The sequence below is a fragment of the Pithys albifrons genome, chromosome 12 (genome assembly GCF_047495875.1).
Source record: "Pithys albifrons albifrons isolate INPA30051 chromosome 12, PitAlb_v1, whole genome shotgun sequence".
Lineage (NCBI taxonomy): Eukaryota > Metazoa > Chordata > Aves > Passeriformes > Thamnophilidae > Pithys > Pithys albifrons.
The window spans coordinates 18,645,402-18,668,294 of NC_092469.1; the positions used below are offsets into that span (position 1 = coordinate 18,645,402).

Consider the following 22,893-nt stretch of genomic DNA (forward strand, 5'->3'; position numbering starts at 1 on the left):
GTTGTCACAGTTTAATGAGGGAAGCTGAATCAGGGCTGTGATTCTTTAATTGCTCATATACACAACAAACCCACTCTGATTTACTTGTTGTTGCTTTTTTTTTCTGTTTTCCTAAAAGTCAGGGAAAGTCTGGCAGGTGGGCAGTCAGAGGAGCAGGGAGGAGCAGCAGACTGTTTCTCAGTCACTGGGATCACTGGGGTGGTTCTCCTGGTGTATCTGCCCCCTAAGAAGCCCTGGGAAGTCTCTGTCACCCTTTCCTGATCCCAGCACACACCTGCAGGTCCTTCCCAGGCCACACAAACCCCATTCCCAGGTGGAACATCAGGCAGGACCTCCCAGGCAGGAGGTGGGGAGAGGCAAAGGAGCTGGAACCTTTCCTTCCCACTGGATCAGATAATATCAACAATCCCTAACCTGCTTAACCCCCAGAAAACCATTGCCCTTTGCTGTTGGCAAGAAAACCTGGAAAGAGCTGGCAAGGAAACAGCCCCTGGAGAAGGAATTGCAGCAACCCCTGGCATGAAGGCACTGTGATTATATCCAGCTAAAGTGAGTCACCTCATGCTGCTGGAGTGCTCTGAGGAAACTCTCTCTTTGACATAATCTTTCCTTAAAAGTCAGATCTTTCCTCTGGGAAAGGGGAAGTCTTGACTCGGGCTGACCTACCTTGGTTTTGGCTACAGAAGGACATTTTTCCTTGGCTGTGGCTTTCACTCGGAACCTCCCTGAGGACATTTAAAAACCACATTATTTAAGTCACTCTAACCAGGCAATGTGAATCCTGGTTGCAAAAGAATGATTTTATCCTCCTAGCCTGATAAAATGCCTGTCCCTTTGATTCAGATACATCTTCCTCACTGTATCAAATGGTGCTGAAGGTTTCACAGGTCCCAGGGAGATGCTGAAGCCTTGCCCATGTTCTTGCAGTGTCATCTGACAGCAATTTATGGTACTGCAGGGTCTGCCTTATTGAAACCACTTGTGGAGTGGAAATTCACTGAGATTCATGCACAGGGGATGACTGTCTGCTCAGTGGTGATGTATGAAGCAATCTCACCCCAAACCCTTGTAGGAATTTGGTGTGAGGAGCTGCACCACAAATCTCAAAGCAGAGACATCTCGACTCAGTGGCTTTCTGTGGGTTCCCTGGGCAAGCACATCATAAAACACCAGTTTAGTAGGAATGGCACAACTGGGAGCTTTCACTGACAGAGAATTTGCTGGTTGCTTGGTTGATACAGGGTCTGCACCTGGCCAGGTGTGCTGTTTAGGTGGGGCTGATTTCTGATTTCTCAGCATGGATATAGTTCTATGGATTACTATACTTGTTGCTTTTCTCCAGCTGTCAATCCATCTGCCAAATGCTGAATGCCCAAGATTTCACACAAGGAGAAACCTTGACATCACAACAATACAAGGATATCTTATACCAACATCCCTCATTCCCTTTGTATAGGATAACCCTGCACCCAATCCACAGGAATTGCCCCACTTGGAGTAGTGGCCCAACTTCTGTGTGTAGATAAGATGGAGTGGAAAATAGTTAATTTTCTCTCTTTTTATGTGATTTCTTTTAAATGTTCATCAATTATTGAACACTAACACATCTCAAAAACCTGCTAACCAGCAAATTTTAAATTTCTAATTGCTGCCAGTGGCTGGGTTTGTAAGGATTTGTGTCTGATGCCTGTCATTTCTTCACAAGCTGCTAAGAATGCTTTATACTCATAGTTGGAGCCATAAACCTGCTGAGAATTCCTTTGTTAAACAAGAAATTCTTCAGAAAGTCAAAGCTGCTCCTCTTCATTTTGTCTGAATGGGCCAGACAAAAGTGACATTGGTGTGACATGAACTGCTCTGTAGTGGGAGAAAAGCACCTCCATAACTGAGGGGACTGAAGTGTCTCTGCTTTTGGGTGTTCACTGAGCTCCAAATGAGGACAATGTGGATCAGAAGGAGCTACAGCTGTCCTGCAGTTGTCCTGTGACAACACAGCCCTGCCAAGGGGGAATATCCAGAAAAGGGTGAGAAATACATTCTTTTATTGCTAAAGAAGTTTTTCTTAATCCTGTACAAAATGTAAAATCCCTTGCCTGGTTGCCAAGACAGCCTGGAGACAGAGGGATGTGAGGAATGGAGATGGGTGCCCTGAGGAATTCCCTGTGGAATGTGAGTGTGGAGCTCAGAAGGACAAAGCCCTGTCTGTCAAACTCTTGCAGTTTGGTTGTGCAGTTGGAAGAAGGTCCAGCTTCAGCAAATCCCTCCTTTTGGGCTTCAGTTTCCCCAGCTGACAGTGGGAATAATCCAGGTCAGGCACTGCATGTAGAGCTTTGGGAAGGGAAGATGAAGTAGTTGAGTGCAGGAGAGGTTATAAAGTTATAACATTATATTATCAACTTTCATTTTTATGTGAAGACAGTGAGCAGCTGTTGAGTTTTGGTCCTGCAGATTCTCCCTTTTTTGGTGTGCAGTTCATGAACTGGGAGGCACAGACCCCAGATTTTCCCAGATAAATGTCAAAGCTGTGTATCTGTCAAGAGAAAGGCCAGTAAATGGTGTCTGAAGTAGTTATTAATCTTTAGAATTAGTTGCTCCAAGTCCAGATTGCAAGAACATGAAACAACAAAAAAAATGAAATTAAATTAGGGAGATTTATCATGAACAGCTGCTTCACACAGGTTTGGGTTTCAGTGAGAGCACAGACAGGTGAAATATCAGCACAGAGACATGAATTAAGCAGGAAAACTCCAAGGAAAAATCTTGTTTATTCTGTGCAACCAGCCATGTCATTTGTCACCTTCCAGCACGGGAGTCAGGGCATGGGTGGGAGCTCCTGGTTGTGCCTGAGAGGTGCTTTATCAAAGCCCAGGTATTAACATTGCAACAAACAGGGGAGATTGGTTTTTAAAAGGAATTGGAGACATCCTGTGGTGTCAGGGGAAGTTCTCTGAGCAATAAAATCCAGTCACAGGTTAAATGAAGTCTTGTGTAGTGATTTATCCTCCTCTAGAGGTCCTGAGGCTGCCTGAGGGTGCCCTTCACTAACCCCAGCACAGCTGCTGATTTCAGGGGGTGTTTGGGTGAGGTTTGGGTGCAGAGGGCAGTGCCCTGTGGCTGCTGAGCTCTGTCTCCACCCAAAGGTCACACTTCAGCCACTGAGGAGCTGCTTTGCCACAGGCTGACCTGGGCCATCAGTTATCCACAGTTATTATTAAATGTAGAAGAGAGGAACAGCCTGAGGGAAGTGTTTAAAGGAAAACTGGGATAAATAGTGTTTTAAATGTGTGGCTCAGCTCTGGGGCAGAGGAGGAATGGTGGGATGGTGCCCAGCAGGTGACAGGGACCTGGAGCTGTGATTTGTACAGGGACAGTCTCAGCAGCCTGGGGGAGGGTGAAGCCTCTGTGGCACAAAGTGCTCTCCAGCCCAAATGCACAATCCCAGCCCTGGGAACCTCATGGGGTCACCTCAAACCCTGTCAGCTCCCCAAAACTCCAGTCAGACCTTTGGGAACAAGTGTCATGTCCTTGCAGGAGAAATCTAAGGATCAAGCAGTGATTAAGATCATGCAAACACAGAGCCACATCCAGTCATTGTATCTCCACAGGGATCCCCTCTCAGGCACTTGCCATCAGGACTCCTTTGGGAATCCACAGACCACACAGAGGCAGGACACTTGTTCTCCTGTTCCACTGGGACCTCCTTGTACTGCTCCAGCTCTGAGGGAGGTGACCCTCCCTCCCCAGTTCAACTCCTCATTCTCTTTCCCTACCCCTCTACTTTCCCCCATAACAGAAATCCATGCTTGGCTTTACTTCCCAGCTACATTTCCTGGCATGAACTGAGCAGGTTTTGTTGCTCAGAAGCTTTTTATAGCAGCAGAGACATGGACAGAACTATCTCAAAGCACAGTTACTTCTAGAAACCTTGTAAACACCTGAACTTTAAATAAGCTAAATGTAATAATTTAAATACAGAGCTTTCAAAACCACATTTCTCCTTTTCTCCAGGTTCCCATCACCACATTCTGGCAAGCTTGGAGATGAAATGCTTTGGCTACCACCTCCATCCAGCTGTTGACACCTGGGCATGGATCACAGTGACCTGGCACTGCTTTCAGGTATAAGGAAGAATTGGAAGATTTTTGTTGTGTTTGCCTGCAGGGTGTAACCCTCCTCTGCAGACCCATTTTAGAGGAGATATGAAATAAATCCAGTGCACTGAGAAAGCCTCCACTCTGCTCAGCAGGGCTGCAGAGTGAACTGCAGGCAAGCGGGGCTTGGTGCCTGTATCTCAATGAGCTTTGTGGTTCCACTTCTTCCTTCATGGAGGTGGAGGCTGGACAAGCTGCTGGAGGAGAAAATCAGAGGGAATTATAAAATAGGCAGCCCCCACCTTTGGCTCAGCAAGCCCTGAACAACATCACTGATGTCTGTAAAGGCACATACATGCACACAGACATGTGCACACAGGAGGGACACCTGCCCTGCTGACATTCTTCTTCTTCAGCACCTGCCTCTGGCTCTGTCCCAGGCAGGATGCTGAGATGTTTCCAGCCTGACTTCATGAGCCCATCCTTGTCCACGTGCACGAGCTGCCCCAAGCCCCACGTCCACTCCTTCCGTCGCTCCCATTGTCAGGCACAGCCTGACTCATGTCCCCTTCCTTGCTTTCTCTTTGCTCCTGTCATTTCCAAACCACCTTTCCTTCCCTATTCCCCACCCAGGCATATGGATTTATTTTTTCACAACGGCCACGTCTTCCCCTTCTTCAAAACCGTTTGCACAAAACTAACGTCAAGTCGGTCTAATTAAAGCCCTGCCTGTTTATCATGTCTTTAAATCATTTCCTTCAAGCGGCCTCCAGATGAAGTTATCACTTTGTCAAAACACGCTCCAAAGGCGCAGCTCGGGGCATACAAAGGGAGAGCGCAGTCCCTCGGGAAGTCGGGGTGAGCTGTTCGCTCCGAGCTGCCGAGCCCACCCCTCCGAGCCCTTTCTTTGCCCCTGCGGCAGCTGTCATCCGATCCCACGCTTTGGCTTTCAATGGGGCGCTCCGAGGATGCCAGATGTTGGGAACAAAGGTCTAAAAATAATCTTTCCGAGTAATCTTCCCATCTCTCATTCAGGGAGAGCGTGTGCTTTGTGTCAACACGTGAGCCGAGAACCTGAGCTAACTTCAAGAAGTTCAACAGCAGCTCCTGAGTTCTGCCTGTGGGTTCCTTTTTACTTTTTTTTTTTTTTAATTTTTTTTCCCCCATTTTCCGTTCCCAGAAGCCGCGCAGGGAAAAGCGGCTCTGGCAGCGCTCAGCCCTCGCTCTCCTCCCTCCCCGATCCCTCCCTCCTCGCATCCCGCAGCCTCGCTCGCTGGATCCATCCCTCCTCGCTCGCTGGATCCATCCCTCCTGAGGAAGAAGATGCGTTCCGGGATGCGGTTGTGGAAGCAGCTCCTCGGCGCAGCCCTGTGTGTGCTGGTTGTGCTGCCGGACCGGGGCGGTGCCAGGAGCCTCTGGAAGCGCGCTCTGCATCTCAAGATGACGGAGAGATACGATGTGAGTGAGGCTGAGGGCACTTTGGGGGCACTTTGGGGGCACTTTGGGGGCACTTCGGGGTGCGCTCGCCGCCAAACGGGAGTTTTCCTTCCGCGCGTGTATCATTTTACAACAAGGAGCGTTTGGATACGCGGGCTGTGTCTTTATGGAAGGGACTCTCTGTTTGCCAGGCTGGACGAGAGTTTTGCCACCTAGCTGCGGCAGGGGGAAGCTTGGGAAGCACCGCTGGCACCGGGGAGGTGGCACTGCCGTGGCACCGACACAACTTCTCCTTAAAACGTCCCGGGTTGGCAAGGGAAGCGTGGCTGGGGACGAGAGGGATGCAAAACCTGCGTGTCTGAGGATAGATTTGGTAGGAATGCGTTTTATTTAATGTGATTTATCGCTTAGAGAAGAGAGGGGGGTTCTCTGCCCAGGGACTCCACTGCCTATTGGGGTAATTTTGGGTAAATGTGTCCAGTTCCCAGTGATGATGTGAATAGAGGGATAGTGGCTTTGTCCGCGGTTTTGTAAAAGCTGCAGCACAGACACCTCCAGATCCACAGTGACAGAATAACATGCCCATCACCTTAGCGGGTGTGGGGAGACAATCCAAGAAATCCATTCCCGTGTCTGTGCCTTGCCTGGCACACTCAGGGCAGCAGAGGGGAGCTCTGCTGCTGCTCAGTGGCACCATCTGTCCCTGCCCACTTTTGGCAGAATTCAGGGCATGCTGAGCTTCCCAAACCACGATGGTGCTTGGAGCAGCAGTGCTGGAGCTGGAACTGGAGCAGCAACAAGTTCTGGGAGCAGAGGCAATGATGGTGCTGGGGCTTGTTCTGGTGGGTCTGGGCCAAACAACTCTTGGAAATGGCCATGGAGGACATTGAAATTAAAAAAAAAAAAAAAGGAAAACAATTCATCAGCTTGACTTTCAGGACCTGTTGTTTACAAAGAAAAAAAATAATTTGAAATTTTGACTTAATCCAATAAAGTCCCTTTCTAAGCCAGCACTGACCCAAGGCTTGTGCCCCCTGAGTCCCTTCAGTGGAAGCCCCAGGGCAGTCGGGTTTGATTGCACCTTTCAGCCATTGCATGTGCATAAACAGCATCTTGGTGTCACATGTGCATTCCTCCATCTGTTTTCTGCAGCTTTTAATTGAAAAAGGATGTTTTTATGCCCATGATTTCTAGGGTGGTGTTTGGGGATGGCTGCATTGGGTTTGTGGAATTGCTGACTCAAAAGTGTGACACCCCTGATGAATGCACTGAAATAGTGTCTTGTCTGCTTGAAATGTTGCAGGAAACATGGTGTTTATATTTGAAAGGCATCTCAGTATTTTGTAAGAAATTTTATTCATTTTTTCCTCTCCTGAGACAGAGCATCACCTGGTTTGCACTGCAATTGGAATCTGGTGAAGAGCTGTGTTTCCTGCAAAAATAAGTGTATTTATTCATATGTTCTTCTGCCATATTTTAATGTGAGGCTTCAGTTCAATAGGAACTATGAAATAAGTGACCCAGAGAGATAGGACAGGAGTAGAACAGGAATTGACATGTTGATCTTCAGATAAGGAGCCTGCTCCCCTCAGGATATATCCTCTTCTTTCAACCTGCCCTTCTTCCAGGGAGTGTTTTTTCTGGCAGACATGAATCCATCCAGGTGCTACTGATCTGGCAGGCTCAGCTGCAATTGGTTATATTGACAGAAGCATTTATCCAGGGGAAACAGAAAATGCTTTTTTCCCCCCTTCTCTTCAAACCCTTGGAAGGAGGGAAGTGTCTGCTCTCCATCCTCTTATCCACCAAGTTGTTTTGGCAGCTCTTTCAGAGAGATATTTTCTTTCCTACCAAATGCTGTGTGTTCTCTGCAGTTGGGGAATCAGAGGCTGAGGGTGGAGGAGCTGATTTGTGAGTCACTTGGACAGAGGGATAACAGATGGAGGTGCTTGTGGCAATAATGAGCCATATGGGGCACAGACAGCCCTGAGGGACCCCTGGAAGGACAGGAGAGAGGTCTGAGGGCAGCAGGACTTACGTTGTCTGAGTCCAGAACACCTGAGCCTACAGCAGGAGGAATGTATCCACAACAATGCTGGAAACAGGTGAGACCATGAGGAGCTTGAGGTCTGGCCAGGAGAATTTCAGTCAGGTGCTTGGCAGGGGTGTTGGTTGGCAAGGAGGGGCAGGAGGGAATGGAGAAGGGACAAAGAGGGACTGCAGTGAGAAGGAAAAGCTGGCAGTCACCGTGGCATGGAGGAGCTGGACTTCCAGCTCTTGGTAAATCCATGGATTTTACAGCCAGAGGGACACTGGTCAGGTTTAGTGATTTGCTCTGTGGCCCCCACACAGCCCAGAAACTGTTCCCAAAGGACAGAGAGAGGGACCTACCTGGGAGTGGACTTCATTCATTAGCAAGGCACCCACACTGGGGGAAACTGGACCAGTCTGGATTTTATTCCAGTGTCAACCGCATCAAGCGGTAGAAAAATTTCCAGCCTTCTTTTCAAGTTTTCCAGGAATGAAGAATTCCTCCCAGCTGCTGGAATGCTCTTCCAGCACTGTATTTACCCTCCAGCCAGCTGTCATAAGTCAGCACTGAGCTCAGCACACCTCCTGGGAGATCTCTGTCCCCTGTATCCTCAGAGCAACCTCCGAGCAGAGCAGCCTCAGCCTCCCCTTTGGAACATAAATGCACACCATTCCCTGTTTTCTAGCCCTTTAATCATCATTCTACATCTCCTTTAAGCTCATCCCAATTTTGCAACAATCTTCCAGGACTGCAAACAGCAGCACCAAAATGACTAATCCAGAGGCAGCAGGAGGGGAACGTTATTCCTGTTGGTTTGGTCTTGTCCTTCCAATTCTTAAACTTGCCTTTGGTCTGATATTTGCAGTTTTGGTCACCAATGAGCTGTGATTTTCCAGGGCTCTGGTGGAAATCCTGGAGGATTCTAAATTCCTCCTGACTGTGTATTTTTTTCAGAGGAAATGTGGTTTATGGCCAGTGTTTGGGAATACCTGCCAGGAACTTGGGAGTGTCTGTGCAGAATGGGAATGAGCAGAGAACTGTGCTTGGACATGAGCTCAGGGACCATTTTCAGGCACAAATAATAGACCAGATCTGAGATTTTTCAGAGGCAAACTGCACCCCACAGTTGCTATTGAAATTATGGGTTGAGAGTGAGTGATTCCACTGAGGTTTTTCCTAATCTCTGCTGACCTCCAGGTTTCCTCAGCTGAACTCTGAACTTTTCCCCTTACTTTGTTTCTGGATATTATCATTAAAATGATTTTATAAGTCTCCCTGGGAAACTGCAATTTACTTCCTGCACTGAAAAAAATATTCTTAAAGGAAGAAATTTTGACTGTTTTCATAATGTGTAAAAATTATAAATCTGAGCTTTGCTCAGAGCCAAACTGTGACTCCTGAGAGAGCTTTTAAAACCCTTTGCAACCCAAACCTGCAGATATCCTTAACCAGGTCATTTTGGGGCATGAGGAAATCCTGTTTCCCACCAGGATGGATTATGCACACAAACCCCAGGTTTTATTAAATCAAATATGCAGAATATTCTTTTGCCCATGAGGCTTTAAAAGAAATGTGTTCTGAGCAAGAGGTGACCAGAGAAAATGGGCAGGGAGGTGGTGAGGGCCAAAGTTCTTTGGCCAAAGCTGTTGTATTGTTCCCAAAGGGAAATGTCATTCATGGGGCCAACTGTTCATTGCAATTTTGGCTTCTTGGTTTCTGAATCATCTGTGACCCAACTGCAGTAATTGTTTGGGGTTTGTTTCATGTATCCATTATGTGCCAGTGTTGCTTTGGTCACATTTCTGTCTGACCTTTCACACAGAACAGCAAACTATGACCCTGCAGGATGAACAGCCCCTCCAACACAGAGCCCTGTCCAGTGTTTGGAACTGCACAGATTTACTGTTAAATACTCCCTTATATCCCAAAATTACACTTGTCCGAGTATTTTCTCTATTCAAAATAAAAAAAAAGTATTTTCAATATCTTCAATTCAAAAACAGGTTATTTCAAAGCTGGAGTATTTGCAGATTACTAATGTGAGAGTTTGCACCTTCAGCATGGAAAACATCATCAAAATTAGGAAATATTTCTTTGTTTCAAACCTATTTTGTGGTTCAAACAACTTGTCAGTTCCAGAGAAAACAACCTCTCAGAGGGGCTTTTGAGCAGTTTCTCGTTGACTGAATGGAAACAGTTGGACTTAATAATCTTAGAGGTCTTTTCCAACCTCAATGGTTCTATGAAACAACTAAGAAAAAAACTAAGAAAATTTTGTATTGATACTGGGAACAGAGCAGGAAATAGTGGAAATAGTGGGAATTCTCTGTGTCTCACACAGACACACACACATTGTGTAATCAGAGATATAACCAGGGGATGGATGCTCTTTAATGTACACCTTGTGCCAGAAATGAAAGCTTTTGTTCATCCTGACCTTTCCTGTCCTCCTCCCCTGGCTGACACTCAATCAACCAGCTGATGGAGCAACCTCCCTGTTCTCCCCTTCCCCTGATCTATGGCTCAAGGAGCAGAGGTCACTTTTGGTGCAAAACCAGCACCTTACCAGTCCAGCTCTAAGCTATGGACCCCATGGAAGGGAAAGGTCTCATGAGTACCACAAACAAAGTGCATTTGGTGTCCTTTGCCTTCATTCTCTGCATTAGATTATCCCAAGGGAGTGAAGAAGAACTTGATTTCACCATTACAGCTCCTTGATTGCTGCTTGGACACACAGACCAGTGACAATCCCTGGGGTAATGGACCTGCTGGGGCCTCTCCTAGGATGTGTTTTTGGGTGGAACATCTGGGAACATGCTGTTACCAAGGGCACGTGTGCTCCACAGGAACCACGGGGAGGTTTCAGCAGTGAGGATGGAGCAGAATGTGGATACAGAGGGTGTGAGTCTGACCCCACATTGCTCCACAGCCTGGTGGTGGTGAAATGGCCTGGAGACCCCTGAGGGAAAGTTGCACCACGTTGTTTCTTGGAATGACAACCTCAGTTCCCCGTCACTGATTTCGTAATGTAACAGTGATGGGGCCAAGTATATATAAATATATATAAATATAAACTCCCAAACTCCCAGCCTGCTGGTGAGGACATGGCACTGCTCACTCTGCACTCTGAGGCTTGAGCTCTTTCAAAAGTGCAAATCCAGGAGCCATGTTTGGATTTGATTAGGGTTTGTTAATAAATCTGGTTGCCCTGAGTGCTTTATGCTGCCCTGGGGAGCTGAGCTGGAGCCCAGAGCTGAGTGGTGGAGCCACAGGTGAGAAAGGAGTGGGTTGGGGTGATTCATCTCCCCATCAGAGGGATCTGACTTCTTGCCAAATGCCACCAGTGTGAATAACATTTGAATGGTGCTTCTTATAAATGTTTCTAGTAAAAACCTCTGTCTGTTAATCCACATTAAATCTTCCTTGTGCCTTTGGTGGGCAATGAACAGCTCAGGTCCTTTCTGCTGTGGTCCAGCCTTTTTTTTTAGGATTAAGCATCAATCCCACAGATCTCACACAGAGCATCTCACATTTTAGAAATGGTCCTTAATTTACCAACTCAAAGTAGAGTAGAAAAGCTCAAAAGACTCCTCTATAAATTCTAGTCTAGAAGGAGCTGATGGAGGTAGAAAGAGCCCATTGAGGACTCAGGTCCATGACCTGTTTGTGGACATAACCTCCAAACAACAGTGTCGTCGCTTCCACTGCTTTACTATTGAAGTGTTTAGTTGTCCTCGTCATGAAGATGCCTGGAGCTTTTCTTCCTGTTTCCCAGACAAGTATAAAAGACTCTTAAGGCTTTATTTTTAACCTCCTAATTTTCTTTACAATACCCTTAATTACAAAAGGAGCTCCCCACAACAACCTTGTGGTTTGTACTTCCCAAAGCTCAAGGCAAACCCCCCTTCCCACACTCCAACACCCTCCTTGCGCTTCCATGTTTGGTGACCCGCCCTCACGCCCAACCTTCTCTCCTTTTCTTCTCTTTGCAAGGATTATGAGTACCCTCTTCATTCTCACAGTGCCCACTCGCAGAAGAGCGACCGGTGCCCGCCGCCGCCGCAGACGCTGCCGGAACGCGCCTGCGAGGTGCCCACCTGCCGCTCCGACGCCGAGTGCCAGCGGCACAAGCGCTGCTGCTACAACGGCTGCATCTACGCCTGCCTGGAGTCTGTGCAGCCCCCACCAGGTGGGCAGGGCCTGGGACCTTCACATCTGTGTTCCAGAAGGTGCTGGTGGGGCTCAGGAGTATCACAGAATCATAGAATGGATTGGGTTGGAAAAGACCTCCGAGATCATCAAGTCCAACCCTTGATCCAACCCTACTGTGATCACCAGCCCAGGGCACAGAGTGCCCTGGGCTGGTGATCACAGTGGGATTGGATCAAGATGTGGTGGATCAAGACGTGGTGGATTCTCACCCAGTGCCACATCCATAGAAACACAGAATTGATTGGAAAAGACCTCCAAGATCATCAAGTCCAACCCTTGGGCCAACTCCAGTCCGTTTACCAGATCATGGCACTCAGTGCCACGGCCAAGCTCAGTCTAAAACCTCCAGGGATGGGGAATCCACCCCCTCTCTGGGCAGCCCATTCCAATCCCTGAGCACTCTCTCTGCAAAGAATTTTTTTCTGGTCTCCAACTTCAATTTCCCCTGGCAGAGCTTGAGCCCATCGTGCCCCCTTGTCCTATTGCTGAGTGCCTGGGAGAAGAGACCAACCCCCACCTGGCCAGAACTTCCCTTCAGGGATTGCCTTTGTACAGGGGTTCTCATCAAGAATTTCAATGGGCAAACGGGTTTAGGGAGGGGAAGGGCTCCTTATCTGTAGAAATGTATTGAGAGAGACACACAAGAGAGTCACAGCACTTGATATGAGTAGTCAAAGCTACCCAGAGGCCTTGAAGATGTTTCAAGGAGAACAGAGATAGTGAGGAACATGTAAAGATGAAGGAGTGGTGGTTTTAGGACCACTGACTCAAATTGAGGAGTAGGTCGTACTGTAGGAGGGATGGTTTGGGAATAAGGGTGTAACAGATGATGGAATGTCTGGATATTTTAGTATAAAAACTCTGTAATTCAGGGGCATTCTTTGGAAGTGATGCCTGTGCACCCAGAATGCTGTAATTAAATGAGGGGTTTTTTCCTTTCTAATACTCCAAAAGGTTTTAGAGAGTTATTTTCTGGCTTTTTGGGCATCAGGCCCCTGATCATACTGGGAGAGAGAAGTGTGCAGGACTGGTGGTGGTCACCCCCACGTGCCTTTGGGGCATTGGGTGTGGGAGGTCTGGTTTGAGTGTGAGTTGAGGATGAAGCTTCAGTTCCACACTTCTGATTTCTGGGGTGGTCACTGAGGCCAAGAATCATCTAAGGCCAGCTGGTGTTCAAAGTTTCCACCAGCTCAGATTGGAGAAGTCTCTGGAGGCCAGTTCTTTGCCTGGGATGACATTTTCCATGCCCCATCCCTGGGAGTGTCCAAGGCCAGGTTGGACAGGGCTTGGAGCAACCTGGGCTGGTGGGTTGTGTCCCTACCCATGGCAGGGGGTGCAACAAGATGATGTTCAAGGTCCTTTCCAACCCAAACAATTCTGTGATTCTGTGTTTTCTATATTCTTGGAATGGGCTGCCCAGGGAGGGGGTGGAGTCACCATCCCTGGAAGTGTTTGAGGAGACTGGATGTGGCACTTGCTGCCGTGGTCTGGCTGACAAGGTGGTGTTGGGTCAAAGACTGAAGTCAATGATCTCAGAGGTCTTTTCCAACCTCACTGATTCTGTGATTCCTTTCAGGAAAATAAGGAACCTCAACCTGAATCAGTGCTCACAGCAGCAAGGCATCCATCTCATCAGATCCTTGCCCTGGGAATGGAGGGTGGGAAGCCACAGCTGCCTTGGTCTTCATGGCACAGGCTCTTGTGGTCCTGGGTAACACCCCTGTCTCTCTTGCCACTGGGACAACAGGAGCACGAATATAAGTGAAGGTCCAACCCATCCTACAGGAGCCTGGTGCCTCAGCATGGGCTGTTAGGGGAAATCTGTCATTTTTCCATAATTCTGTGCCCTGTGGCTGCTCCATCTTGACTCTGGAATTTCTTGTTTCTATCTTCTACAGTCTTAGACTGGTTGGTGCAGCCCAAGCCCCGCTGGCTGGGAGGAAATGGGTGGCTTTTGGATGGTCCTGAGGAAGTCCTACAAGGTACAGTATGTCTTTCTGTCCCCTCTGTGCTGTTGGTAATGATACAGAGTCACTGGGTGACATATTCCTCACCCACAGGGCTTTCCAGGGATGCTGGAGCTGCTGGGATTGGGCTGGAGTTCCCACAGGAATAATGCCATGTGCTGCTGGGGGCTGCTTTGTGGTGCAGTACATAAATCCTTTTGATGGATATGGATTATCCAGCAGAGCACTAGGATTGCTCCAGGGAGGTGGACTTGGACCCATTCTTCAAATAATCAGAGCCATATCTTTCTTCCAGAAAGAGGCTTTGTCACCATACACATATTTTCTGCCAGCTTCCTGATAGAGCGTGGGTGGACCTGGATTAGGAGATCCTTCACTCCAGAGTGGCCTCATCACACGGATGCCTTGGGCTGGGGCTGTGGCTCTTGGATCTGAAGGCTGCTTTGGACAGAAGCCCTGGCAAACTGCTGCAGGGTTGTGTCAAGCTTGGGGACTGCTAATGAGATTGGCCTTTTCAGGTTAATTCCATAGGGAAAGGCTTTTAATTATTTTTTTTCAATACCTCAAATTGAAACAAAGAGTGGGGTGGTGGGAAGAGAAATGTACTTTTTTTTTTTTTTTTTTTTTTTTTTTTTTTTTTTTTTTTGTGTGGTAAAGCTATCCCAGCTTTTGATCAGCTTTAGTCAGGCACAGGTAGTGCCAATAAATTACCCTCTTTAGTCTTACACAGATGGTATCAGAGTTCTGAGCTTCATCTATTATGGAAACTCCAAGTTCTTGAAGAGATAATTCTGCCTCCAGCTCATTGGAGCTGCACTGCAAGAACTAAGATAAAATAGGTTCCTACTCATCCATCCTTGTCATGCTTATATTATTTATTTGTTCTTACCTTAACACCTTCATCTCAGCTGGAGGGAGTAATTAGGGAAATAAGAACCATCAGCCATGGCATGAGGATTACAGCAGAGGCCCTGGAAATTAAACCCCCCCAAATGAAAGGGTGGGGTGTCCCTGCCCAGTCTGTGCATTGGGTGGTCACAACCCCCTGCCTGAGCCTTGCTGGCCGTGCCCACTATGCCCTGCTCTGGCTGCAGCCCCAGGGTCAGGCTGATGAAAGGCTCTCTTGGGACAGGGCTGGCACTGCCGTACCCAGTGAGTCAGCCCTGAGGTTTGGGCTGCCTGGCTGCTGGGTGTGGAGCACAGGGCAGAGCAGCACCGTGCCAGCTTCCTGCTCATGGTCCCTGAGCCCTCACCCAGCCCCAAGCCCTGCTGGCAGGGATCACCTATGGCAGAGAGCTCGGTGGGCAACGCTGGGCAGTCTCAGCACCCTCCAGCCTTACTCAGACCATGCCCAGCAGGCTGTGGGGAGTGTGGCTGCTGTAACGGGGCTGTCCTGCCCTCCCTGGGACAGGAGGTGTGTGAGGTGTGCCCTGGCTGACCCGCCCTGCAGGATTCCTGGGGGGTGCCAGCAGGAGCACGGGGTGCTGCCCTCAGGAGGAGGGGCTGTGCTGGCACCTCTGGGTGACCCATGGGTGCCCAAGCTGTGGGTGCTGTCCTGCAGGCGGAGGGGCTGTGCTGGCACCTCTGGGTGCCCCATGGGTGCCCAAGCCATGGGTGCTGACCTGCAGGAGGAGGGGCTGTGCTGGCACCTCTGGGTGACCCATGGGTGCCCAAGCTGTGGGTGCTGACCTGCAGGAGAAGGGGCTGTGCTGGCACCCCGTGGGTACCCAAGCCATGGGTGCTGACCTGCAGGAGGAGGGGCTGTGCTGGCACCTCTGGGTGCCCCGTGGGTACCCAAGCCATGGGTGCTGACCTGCAGGAGGAGGAGCTGTGCTGGCACCTCTGGGCTCCCCGTGAGTGACCAAGCCGTGGGTGCTGACCTGCAGGAGGAGGGGCTGTGCTGGCACCTCTGGGTGCCCCGTGGGTGCCCAAGCTGTGGGTGCTGACCTGCAGGTGGAGTGGCTGTGCTGGCACCTCTGGGTGCCCCGAGGGTGCCCAAGCCATGGGTGCTGACCTGCAGGCAGAGGGGCTGTGCTGGCACCTCTGGGTGCCCCATGGGTGCCCAAGCTGTGAGTGCTGTCCATAGGAGGAGGGGCTGTGCTGGCACCTCTGGGTGCCCCATGGGTGCCCAAGCCGTGGGTGCTGTCCATAGGAGGAGGGGCTGTGCTGGCACCTCTGGGTGCCCCGTGGGTGCCCAAGCCATGGGTGCTGACCTGCAGCTTGTCTTACAGCCGAGGCCTGCAGCACCACTGAGGATGGGGACGAGCCCCTGCACTGCCCCACGGGCTACGAGTGCCACATCATCAACCCGGGCAACACAGCCGAGGGCATCCCCAACAGGGGCCAGTGCATCAAGCTCCGTGGCAACCCAGGTCAGTGGGTTGGGCACCTCCCTTCCTCCCTCCCTCCCTCTCCCCAGGGCATGCTGGTGTTTGCATGAGAGAACAGGAAGGGAAGGGACCAGGACACCAGGACAGCGATGCCAGTGTCCTCTGGCACCGTGGGAGCAGAGAACACCTGCATGGGGCATTGCTACACAGCACAAAAAATGGAATTATTCCTAATTACTGCACACTCAGCTCAGAAATATGAGTTTCAGATTCCAGTTTGGGCTCCTGATTTTGCTTCCTGCATCCAAAATATTGTTCCCTTTATCCTGCCGATGTGTTTGTGCAATAAAGGAACTCACCCAGGCCGAGGTGTTTCCCAGGAAAGCCCAAACATGTCTGGGGATGTGGAACCCCACTGGGGAGCAGGATCTGTGTGTCTGCAGGGGCCACAAATCATCCCAGTGGAGAGACAAGAGACATCAGTTTTGTCATTTAGTCACTGTTAAAAACAGGAGAAGTGTCCAATCTCTGAGCTGAGTCCGTAACAGACCAAGAGTTTTTCCAGGGCTTTTTGATCATCTCTTTTATAACTTCTGCTTTAATAACATCCTTAGTAACCAATGTGAGGTAGAACTGTGGGTGTCTTAGACATGAAGTATTTCTGAGACCTTAAATGATTATATAAATGGCAAAGGGAGCAGCAAAATGGAACTTGAATTATGTAAAATGCTAATCCATGGCCTGAAATGTTGCTCAGATTTCATTTCTTTTGGGAGAGCTTGTGAGCCCTTGACTTGTAGCTACTGAAAATATTACAGCATGTCAGTGGCCAGCAATTCCCACTTATAACAATGAGTTGTGCCCACATAACTCAGTGATGTGAACAGTTTAGAAGAGGTTTCCAGCAGCCCACACCACCCCAGCTCCAGGCACCTTTTATTGTCCTCACTGAGAGGTTATTTCCTTATCTCCAACTTCCCTGTGCTGCACACAAAAGGCCAGAGTTTAACACCCAGAGTGAAGGGCTGACTGGGCATATTCTCATTATGCACCTTCTTTTTCAGATGGACACAACCTGAGGCACAAGTACTACAAGGAGTATTTTGGTAAGCTGCTGGCATGAAGTGTGGGCTGTTATTAATATTTATAGTCCTTTCAGGCTTACAAGGAATTTGCTCCTTGTGAAATGAAGGTTTGTACATGGCAAAAAGATTCTTTAGCCTCAGCTCTCTGTGCCTTGGTCAGAAGATCTTGTTTTGACATCTGCAGTGACCAAGGTGATCATTCTGGAGAATCAGAACCTCCAGCTGTGACAGAGGTCCCCAAGGGGTGGCAAACACACAATCCAACAACCTCTGGTTATTTTTGAGTGTATTTCTGGAGCTTTGCTCGTGGCCCAGGACTCCTTGGAGCTGAACACGGATCTCTGTCAAAAGCAGGAGCTTCAGACACTGTTTTGTGTTGTGGTGTGTGATGGGAGGTGATGGAGCCCAGTGAATCTGTCCCTTGGTGTCACCTCTGGCCATAAGGGGTGCCAGGTCCCCCTCACAAGGTCTGTGTCTCAAAGACATCAGGAGCATGAGTCAGACCTTTCCTCATGGTTTCAAAGCTCCTGGTTTCTCTCAACTCTTGGATCTAGAGGGGGACAGTCACATCAGACTGGAGGTGACATTCAGATATAACCACACAACACCTTGGATATTATAAGATTTTAAACCAGCCTAATTTGGCCAGTTTGGCTGATAAAACTAGGAGAGGATTTCCTTTCCTCTGTTCCAGTGTGGGGCTATCACAGCTCTCCAGGAGAACTGCCAAGCAATGAGACCAGTAGGGCTGCACTGCTGAGAGAACCTTGAGGAAACATCTCCCTCAGACCGAGTTCAAATCTTGCTTTCTGGTATTTGCTTTACAGGCAGCAATTCCAACAATGTGGTTGGCTATGTGAAAAACCAGCAGAAGCATTTGGGCTAATGGAAGGTGTGCCTGGGTAAGTGTCCTGGAAATAAAGGCAGAGCTGGGTGGAAATAGTTGGTGCTTGGTCTGCCATTATTTAAAGAAATGGTTGTTTGAGGGTCAAATCACCTCTCTTCAAAAAGCTGGTGGGAGTTCAGCACCTTCAAACTCTGCACAAATCTAAGCTCTCATTTCACATGATGCACCTCATTTCTTTGAGGAACCTTTGCCTTGTGGGTGTTTGAAGGATGGAGTAGTTTTCAGGATGAAAGATAAATGCTGCAAAATCTGTGACTTAAGACTTTAAACTTTCTGTTTAAGGGCTGCTCCTAATGCAGGTGGAACTGCTCCTGCAAGACAAAAATCTGTTTATTCTGGACTGACTCCAGTAAGGGTCAGTCCTGTAAATACTTCAGCACATGAGTGATTTTGTGGGATGGTTTTATGAGTGTGAACAGTTGTGGTGAGCAGTGTGAGCCCCTCATGTGAGGAAAGTAACTTTTATCTGGCCAGTGCTGAGCCAACAGCAAAAGCTCCAACCACCTTATCAGGCTGGAATTAAGCAAGAATGAAAATATTTATTATAGCAAAAGTTCTACTCCAGAATGGTTTTCTCAACACTTTCAGCTTCACTTTAAAACCAACTTGAGCTTTCCTGGGAGTTGTGCAAACAGAGCAGCCCAGTGTGCCCACGTCAGGCTGAGTGTTAAGATTACCCAGCTCTTAAGGCCAAGCTCTGTGCAAACATCCCAAGATGGATAAATATTTTAATGCCTTTTTTTTTTTATTTTTTTTTTTTGATTTTCACCCAGCTGGACCCCTCTGTGAAGGAATGCTGTTTTCTCTTGTGGAAGAGCTCTGCTCCCCAATCTCCATGAGCACGTCCCACCACCACTGCCCATCACTGCTAAAAGACCTCAAGGATGAGTCCAGATTTGAGCCCTCTCAGCAGGGGGAGGAATGTGATGCCCTGAAGGAAACCACACTGTTTGTCAGCTGCCCTGCTACAAATGGAATGCAAATCCCTCCAAGGCATCCCTGCAAGCCACAGTGCCACTGCCAGGCTGCTGGCACAGAGCCTGCCCTTGATGTGCTTCTTACGTGACCAATTCACATTTCATGGCCATGAAAAAAGCTCAGTCTTACCAAAACGAAGTGACATCAGATTTTTACCTAAATATCATACCTAAGGTGCATTAAAATAGGCAAGACCAAAGAGGCTCTCTGGGTCAGATGCAGTGCCTGCCTATCTTGAACAACTATTTTAAATAAGCCTTGAAATTCAGAGTTTATAAGCTTGAAATTCAGAGAAAGCTGCAAGTTTCTTCTTTTCCTATTTATATCTTGGTTTTACCAGGTCTGACCCCCACTCTGCAAGCCTAAACCTGAAGTCTTATGAATTTGAGGGAGTCTGAACTAGGAGCAAAACCAGTTTTATAATTATTAAATTTTTTAAAAATTAATTTCCTTTAGCTTCTCAGTGTGATGAGCTGCAGACTGAGAGCCAGTGATAGAACAGATTTCTTTCCACACCATCTGAGCAGCCCCAAGTGCATTCCAGGCTTTGTGAGCTGATGTTTTTTAGCCAGCACAGGGAATACTCACACAAACCTTTGGGTTTGTACCTGCAAAACCTCAGCCAAAGGGCTGGAGTCGGGATTGTTTGTAGAATGTGCTGGAAAAGCAAATTCAGGATAAATCTGTGTGGTGGAAAGGATTGTGTGGCAGATGGGCCACTGCTCCCTACAAGTCCTGTACCTTTGTGGTGACTTCCATAAATCCTTCAGGTGTTTGGGCCTTTCAGCTCTGCAGCACCACAGGATGGAGAAAACATTTTCCAGTAACATTTCCCTGCTCTGTGGCAGTTCCAAAGGGACATTTGGATTTACTGGGACAGATCTGCCCGAATTGCTGGGCAGAAGAGGCCCCATTTACTCCCAGTTTTATCACATGCCCCCATCTGCTTGCATTAAATTAGCATTTTAATTGCAGAGTAGTAGCACTGTATATAGAAACACCCAACTCACAAAATGCAAATGCTTCCACTCACAAAACACAAGAGATTTTATTTTCCACTCCCCAAATAGCTGAAGCCAAAGCCAAGGCATGTATAAAACACTTTGCATGTAACATTTGCAGCTGGAGAGGTGGAAGGTGCCAAACACAAACAGGCACAGTCTGTGCTTCTTAGAGAGAAGGAACAGCTGAAGGGCTTTACATTTGCCTAAATACCTTCAGTTGTTGATCTCCACTGCCTTTTTCTCCAAGTGCCAGATATTAAATGTTCAGACAGAGGTATTTCTAGAATTTTATCCTATACAACTTCATGTATATCTTAATTCCTGGGAGCTTAAAGCTCATTAATTCCGATCCCCTGCCATGGGCAGGGTTTCCTCCCCCCTGGATCAGGTTGCTCAGAGCCACAGCCACATTTTATAGTTCCAAACTCAATTTAGGCCAGAGATTTGCTGCTTACCTTTCTGCAGCCTTGCCCCTCAGTGCTGCTCAGTGAAATGCATTGCTTTGGTTCAACGTTACCTTTCTCAGAAAAAATCAAATCCTGATTAGACGAGGAAAACCCTTCAGTGATCAGCCCCAAAGGGGAAATACCAAACTATTCTACTTCAAACTAAACAATTCAGTGCCTAAAACCTTGTGAGGATCTAGTTGAAAAACTTATGTTGATCAAATGTGAAAGATTAAAACTTCAAATCTCACCTAATTTTTCAAAAATAAGCTTAATTTGAGTGGGCACATTCACTTCAGTGTCAGGTTTTTTTGCAGCTGACCCACCTGGGTGGGATGGTCCAGATATTTTCTGCTTGCAAAAGGAATTTTTTAAAGAAAGAAAACTGACAAATTAATAATTTGTTGATGAATTTCTGTTTACTGGCTGTTATCAAAGCCATCACCCTTCCTCATGGTGCTATAATGCTTGGGGTTTTTTCTCATGTTGATTTGAATAATTAATTGTCAAGTTCAGCTACAAAAGCCACCGAAGAGACTTGTCCAAGTGCTGTGTTTTCATCCCTGACATCCATCCCATGCTGAAGTGAAAACACAGACCAAGTGAGGGTTGTCCTCAGGTTGTCTCCTCTCCAAAGGCAAATGTTTCAACAGCAGATCAAACATTGTGGTGCAGCACAGGAGGAAACCACCACTCCAGGTTGGTTTTATCATTTCCATGTACACTTCACAGCATGTTTGGTGCTATAATAAACTTGCCAGGTGTCACTGTGTGCTGGCCCTTGAGGGTCTGGGCAGAGCCTCCCTGGTTGGTGCTCCTGGTGCTCAAACATGTCCAGGCTCTGCTGCTTTGGTGCTCAATAAAAAGTGACCACTCTGTTTTTCACCCCTGCCTGGTCTCACCTGTGTCTTCTTGGTCTACACCAAGCTTTGGATTAGGAAATAATGGACAAGTATTGTCAGTTTTAGTTGTGGGGGAGATCAGGAAACAGAGACACAGGGAGACAAGAGGCAGTTTGTCCACTGGGAGGGAGGTGACAGACCCTCAAAACATGTCTGTCCCCTCTGAGGGGACACCTTTGTGGGTCAGACACTCAGTTCTTGGCACCTTCATGTCTGTTGCCCTAAGAGGATGGACAGGACTGTAGAGAGGCTAAAGATGATACCCCGAGGAGAAGGTGACCCTTTTGTTTGACCAGGAACTGTCCTTGTTGATTCAGTGCCTTTGGTCACTGCTGGCTGGGTCTCAGCTGCCACCTCAGGTGGTTTGGGCTGCACAGGCAGCTCCTCAGGTGGTTGGGCTGCACAGGAAGCTCCTCGAGTGGTTTGGGCTTCATAGGCAGCTCCTCAGGTGGTTGGGCTGCACAGGCAGCTCCTCAAGTTGTTTGGGCTGCACAGGCAGCTCCTCAGGTGGTTTGGGCTTCATAGGCAGCTCCTCAGGTGGTTGGGCTGCACAGGCAGCTCCTCAGGTGGTTTGGGCTTCACAGGCAGCTCCTCAGGTGGTTGGGCTGTACAGGCAGCTCCTCAGGTGGTTTGGGTTGTACAGGCAACTCCTCAGGTGGTTTGGGTTGTACAGGCAGCTCCTCAGATGGTTTGGGCTGCACTGGCAGCTCCCCAGGCAGCTCTGCAGGAGCCCAAGACTCAATGGAAGGGTGGAGAAGCAAACCAAGGTGAGGGCCAGTGCTGGGCTATGCCCTATGCAGGACACAGAGCTCACAGAGCAGAGAGGTTTGGCTGCTGAGCTCTGCATTTCCAAGGAGCAGGTAAGACTCCACCACCCCACCTGCTCCACCCACCCCGAGCTTGCTCAACCTGCTTGGCAGGAGTGGGCAGGAGTCCTCCTGCATCGCCTCCTCCTGCCCTGATGCCGTGTCAGGGTGACAAACCCGCTGTGATTCCATCATGGAGGGGACAGCAGTGGGTGTCACTGCTTTGGGAAGGTGTTCTGTGGGCATTGAGAAGGTGCCATCCAGCACCAGGTGCCAGGGCACCTCTTCCCTCTGTCAGGGAAGTTGGGATCACTTGGATTTCTCATGGCAGTGGTCCCACAGACTGTTTGGATGGGGAGATTTGCAGGGGGGCTGTGCAGAACTCTTGTCTCCTGCTGGGACATGTGATGTGGACCAGGTAACTCAGCTTTCAAGAAAAGGATCTCTTTGGTGGACACCACAAAATTATGGTTTAACTGCAACTTGTTTCACTGTCAGTGCAAGCAAATAGAGATTCTGTTGCTGTAGGTGGGTGATGGTACCTGTGGAAAAACCACTGTGTGACCTAAGGCAGAGTCTGCACTGAACTGAGGGGCTGTCAGTCCATCCAGCTGGGATCAACAGAAGGACTAACACAGTGGATCTTCAACAAGTCTAGAACTAGAACCATAATAAGCAGAATAATGTGGTGGTTTG

General features: G+C 48.5%; 1 protein-coding gene across 2 annotated transcripts; it reads left to right on the top strand.

Moving 5' to 3' along the window:
- The first annotated feature begins 4,895 nt into the window (after positions 1 to 4,895).
- On the top strand, positions 4,896 to 21,380 carry WFDC1 (WAP four-disulfide core domain 1). 2 transcript variants are annotated; one of them, XM_071567803.1, is made up of 8 exons: positions 4,896 to 5,211; positions 5,356 to 5,549; positions 11,554 to 11,749; positions 13,671 to 13,754; positions 15,971 to 16,111; positions 17,134 to 17,175; positions 17,982 to 18,056; positions 18,835 to 21,380. In XM_071567803.1, the coding sequence occupies exons 2-7, from the start codon at positions 5,415 to 5,417 to the stop codon at positions 18,038 to 18,040; spliced, it is 657 nt and encodes a 218-aa protein (XP_071423904.1). In that variant the 5' UTR covers positions 4,896 to 5,211; positions 5,356 to 5,414; the 3' UTR covers positions 18,041 to 18,056; positions 18,835 to 21,380. The 2 variants fall into 2 exon arrangements, with proteins under 2 accessions (XP_071423904.1, XP_071423903.1); XM_071567802.1 differs by having other exon boundaries at positions 4,896 to 5,549.
- Positions 21,381 to 22,893: the final 1,513 nt, after the last annotated feature.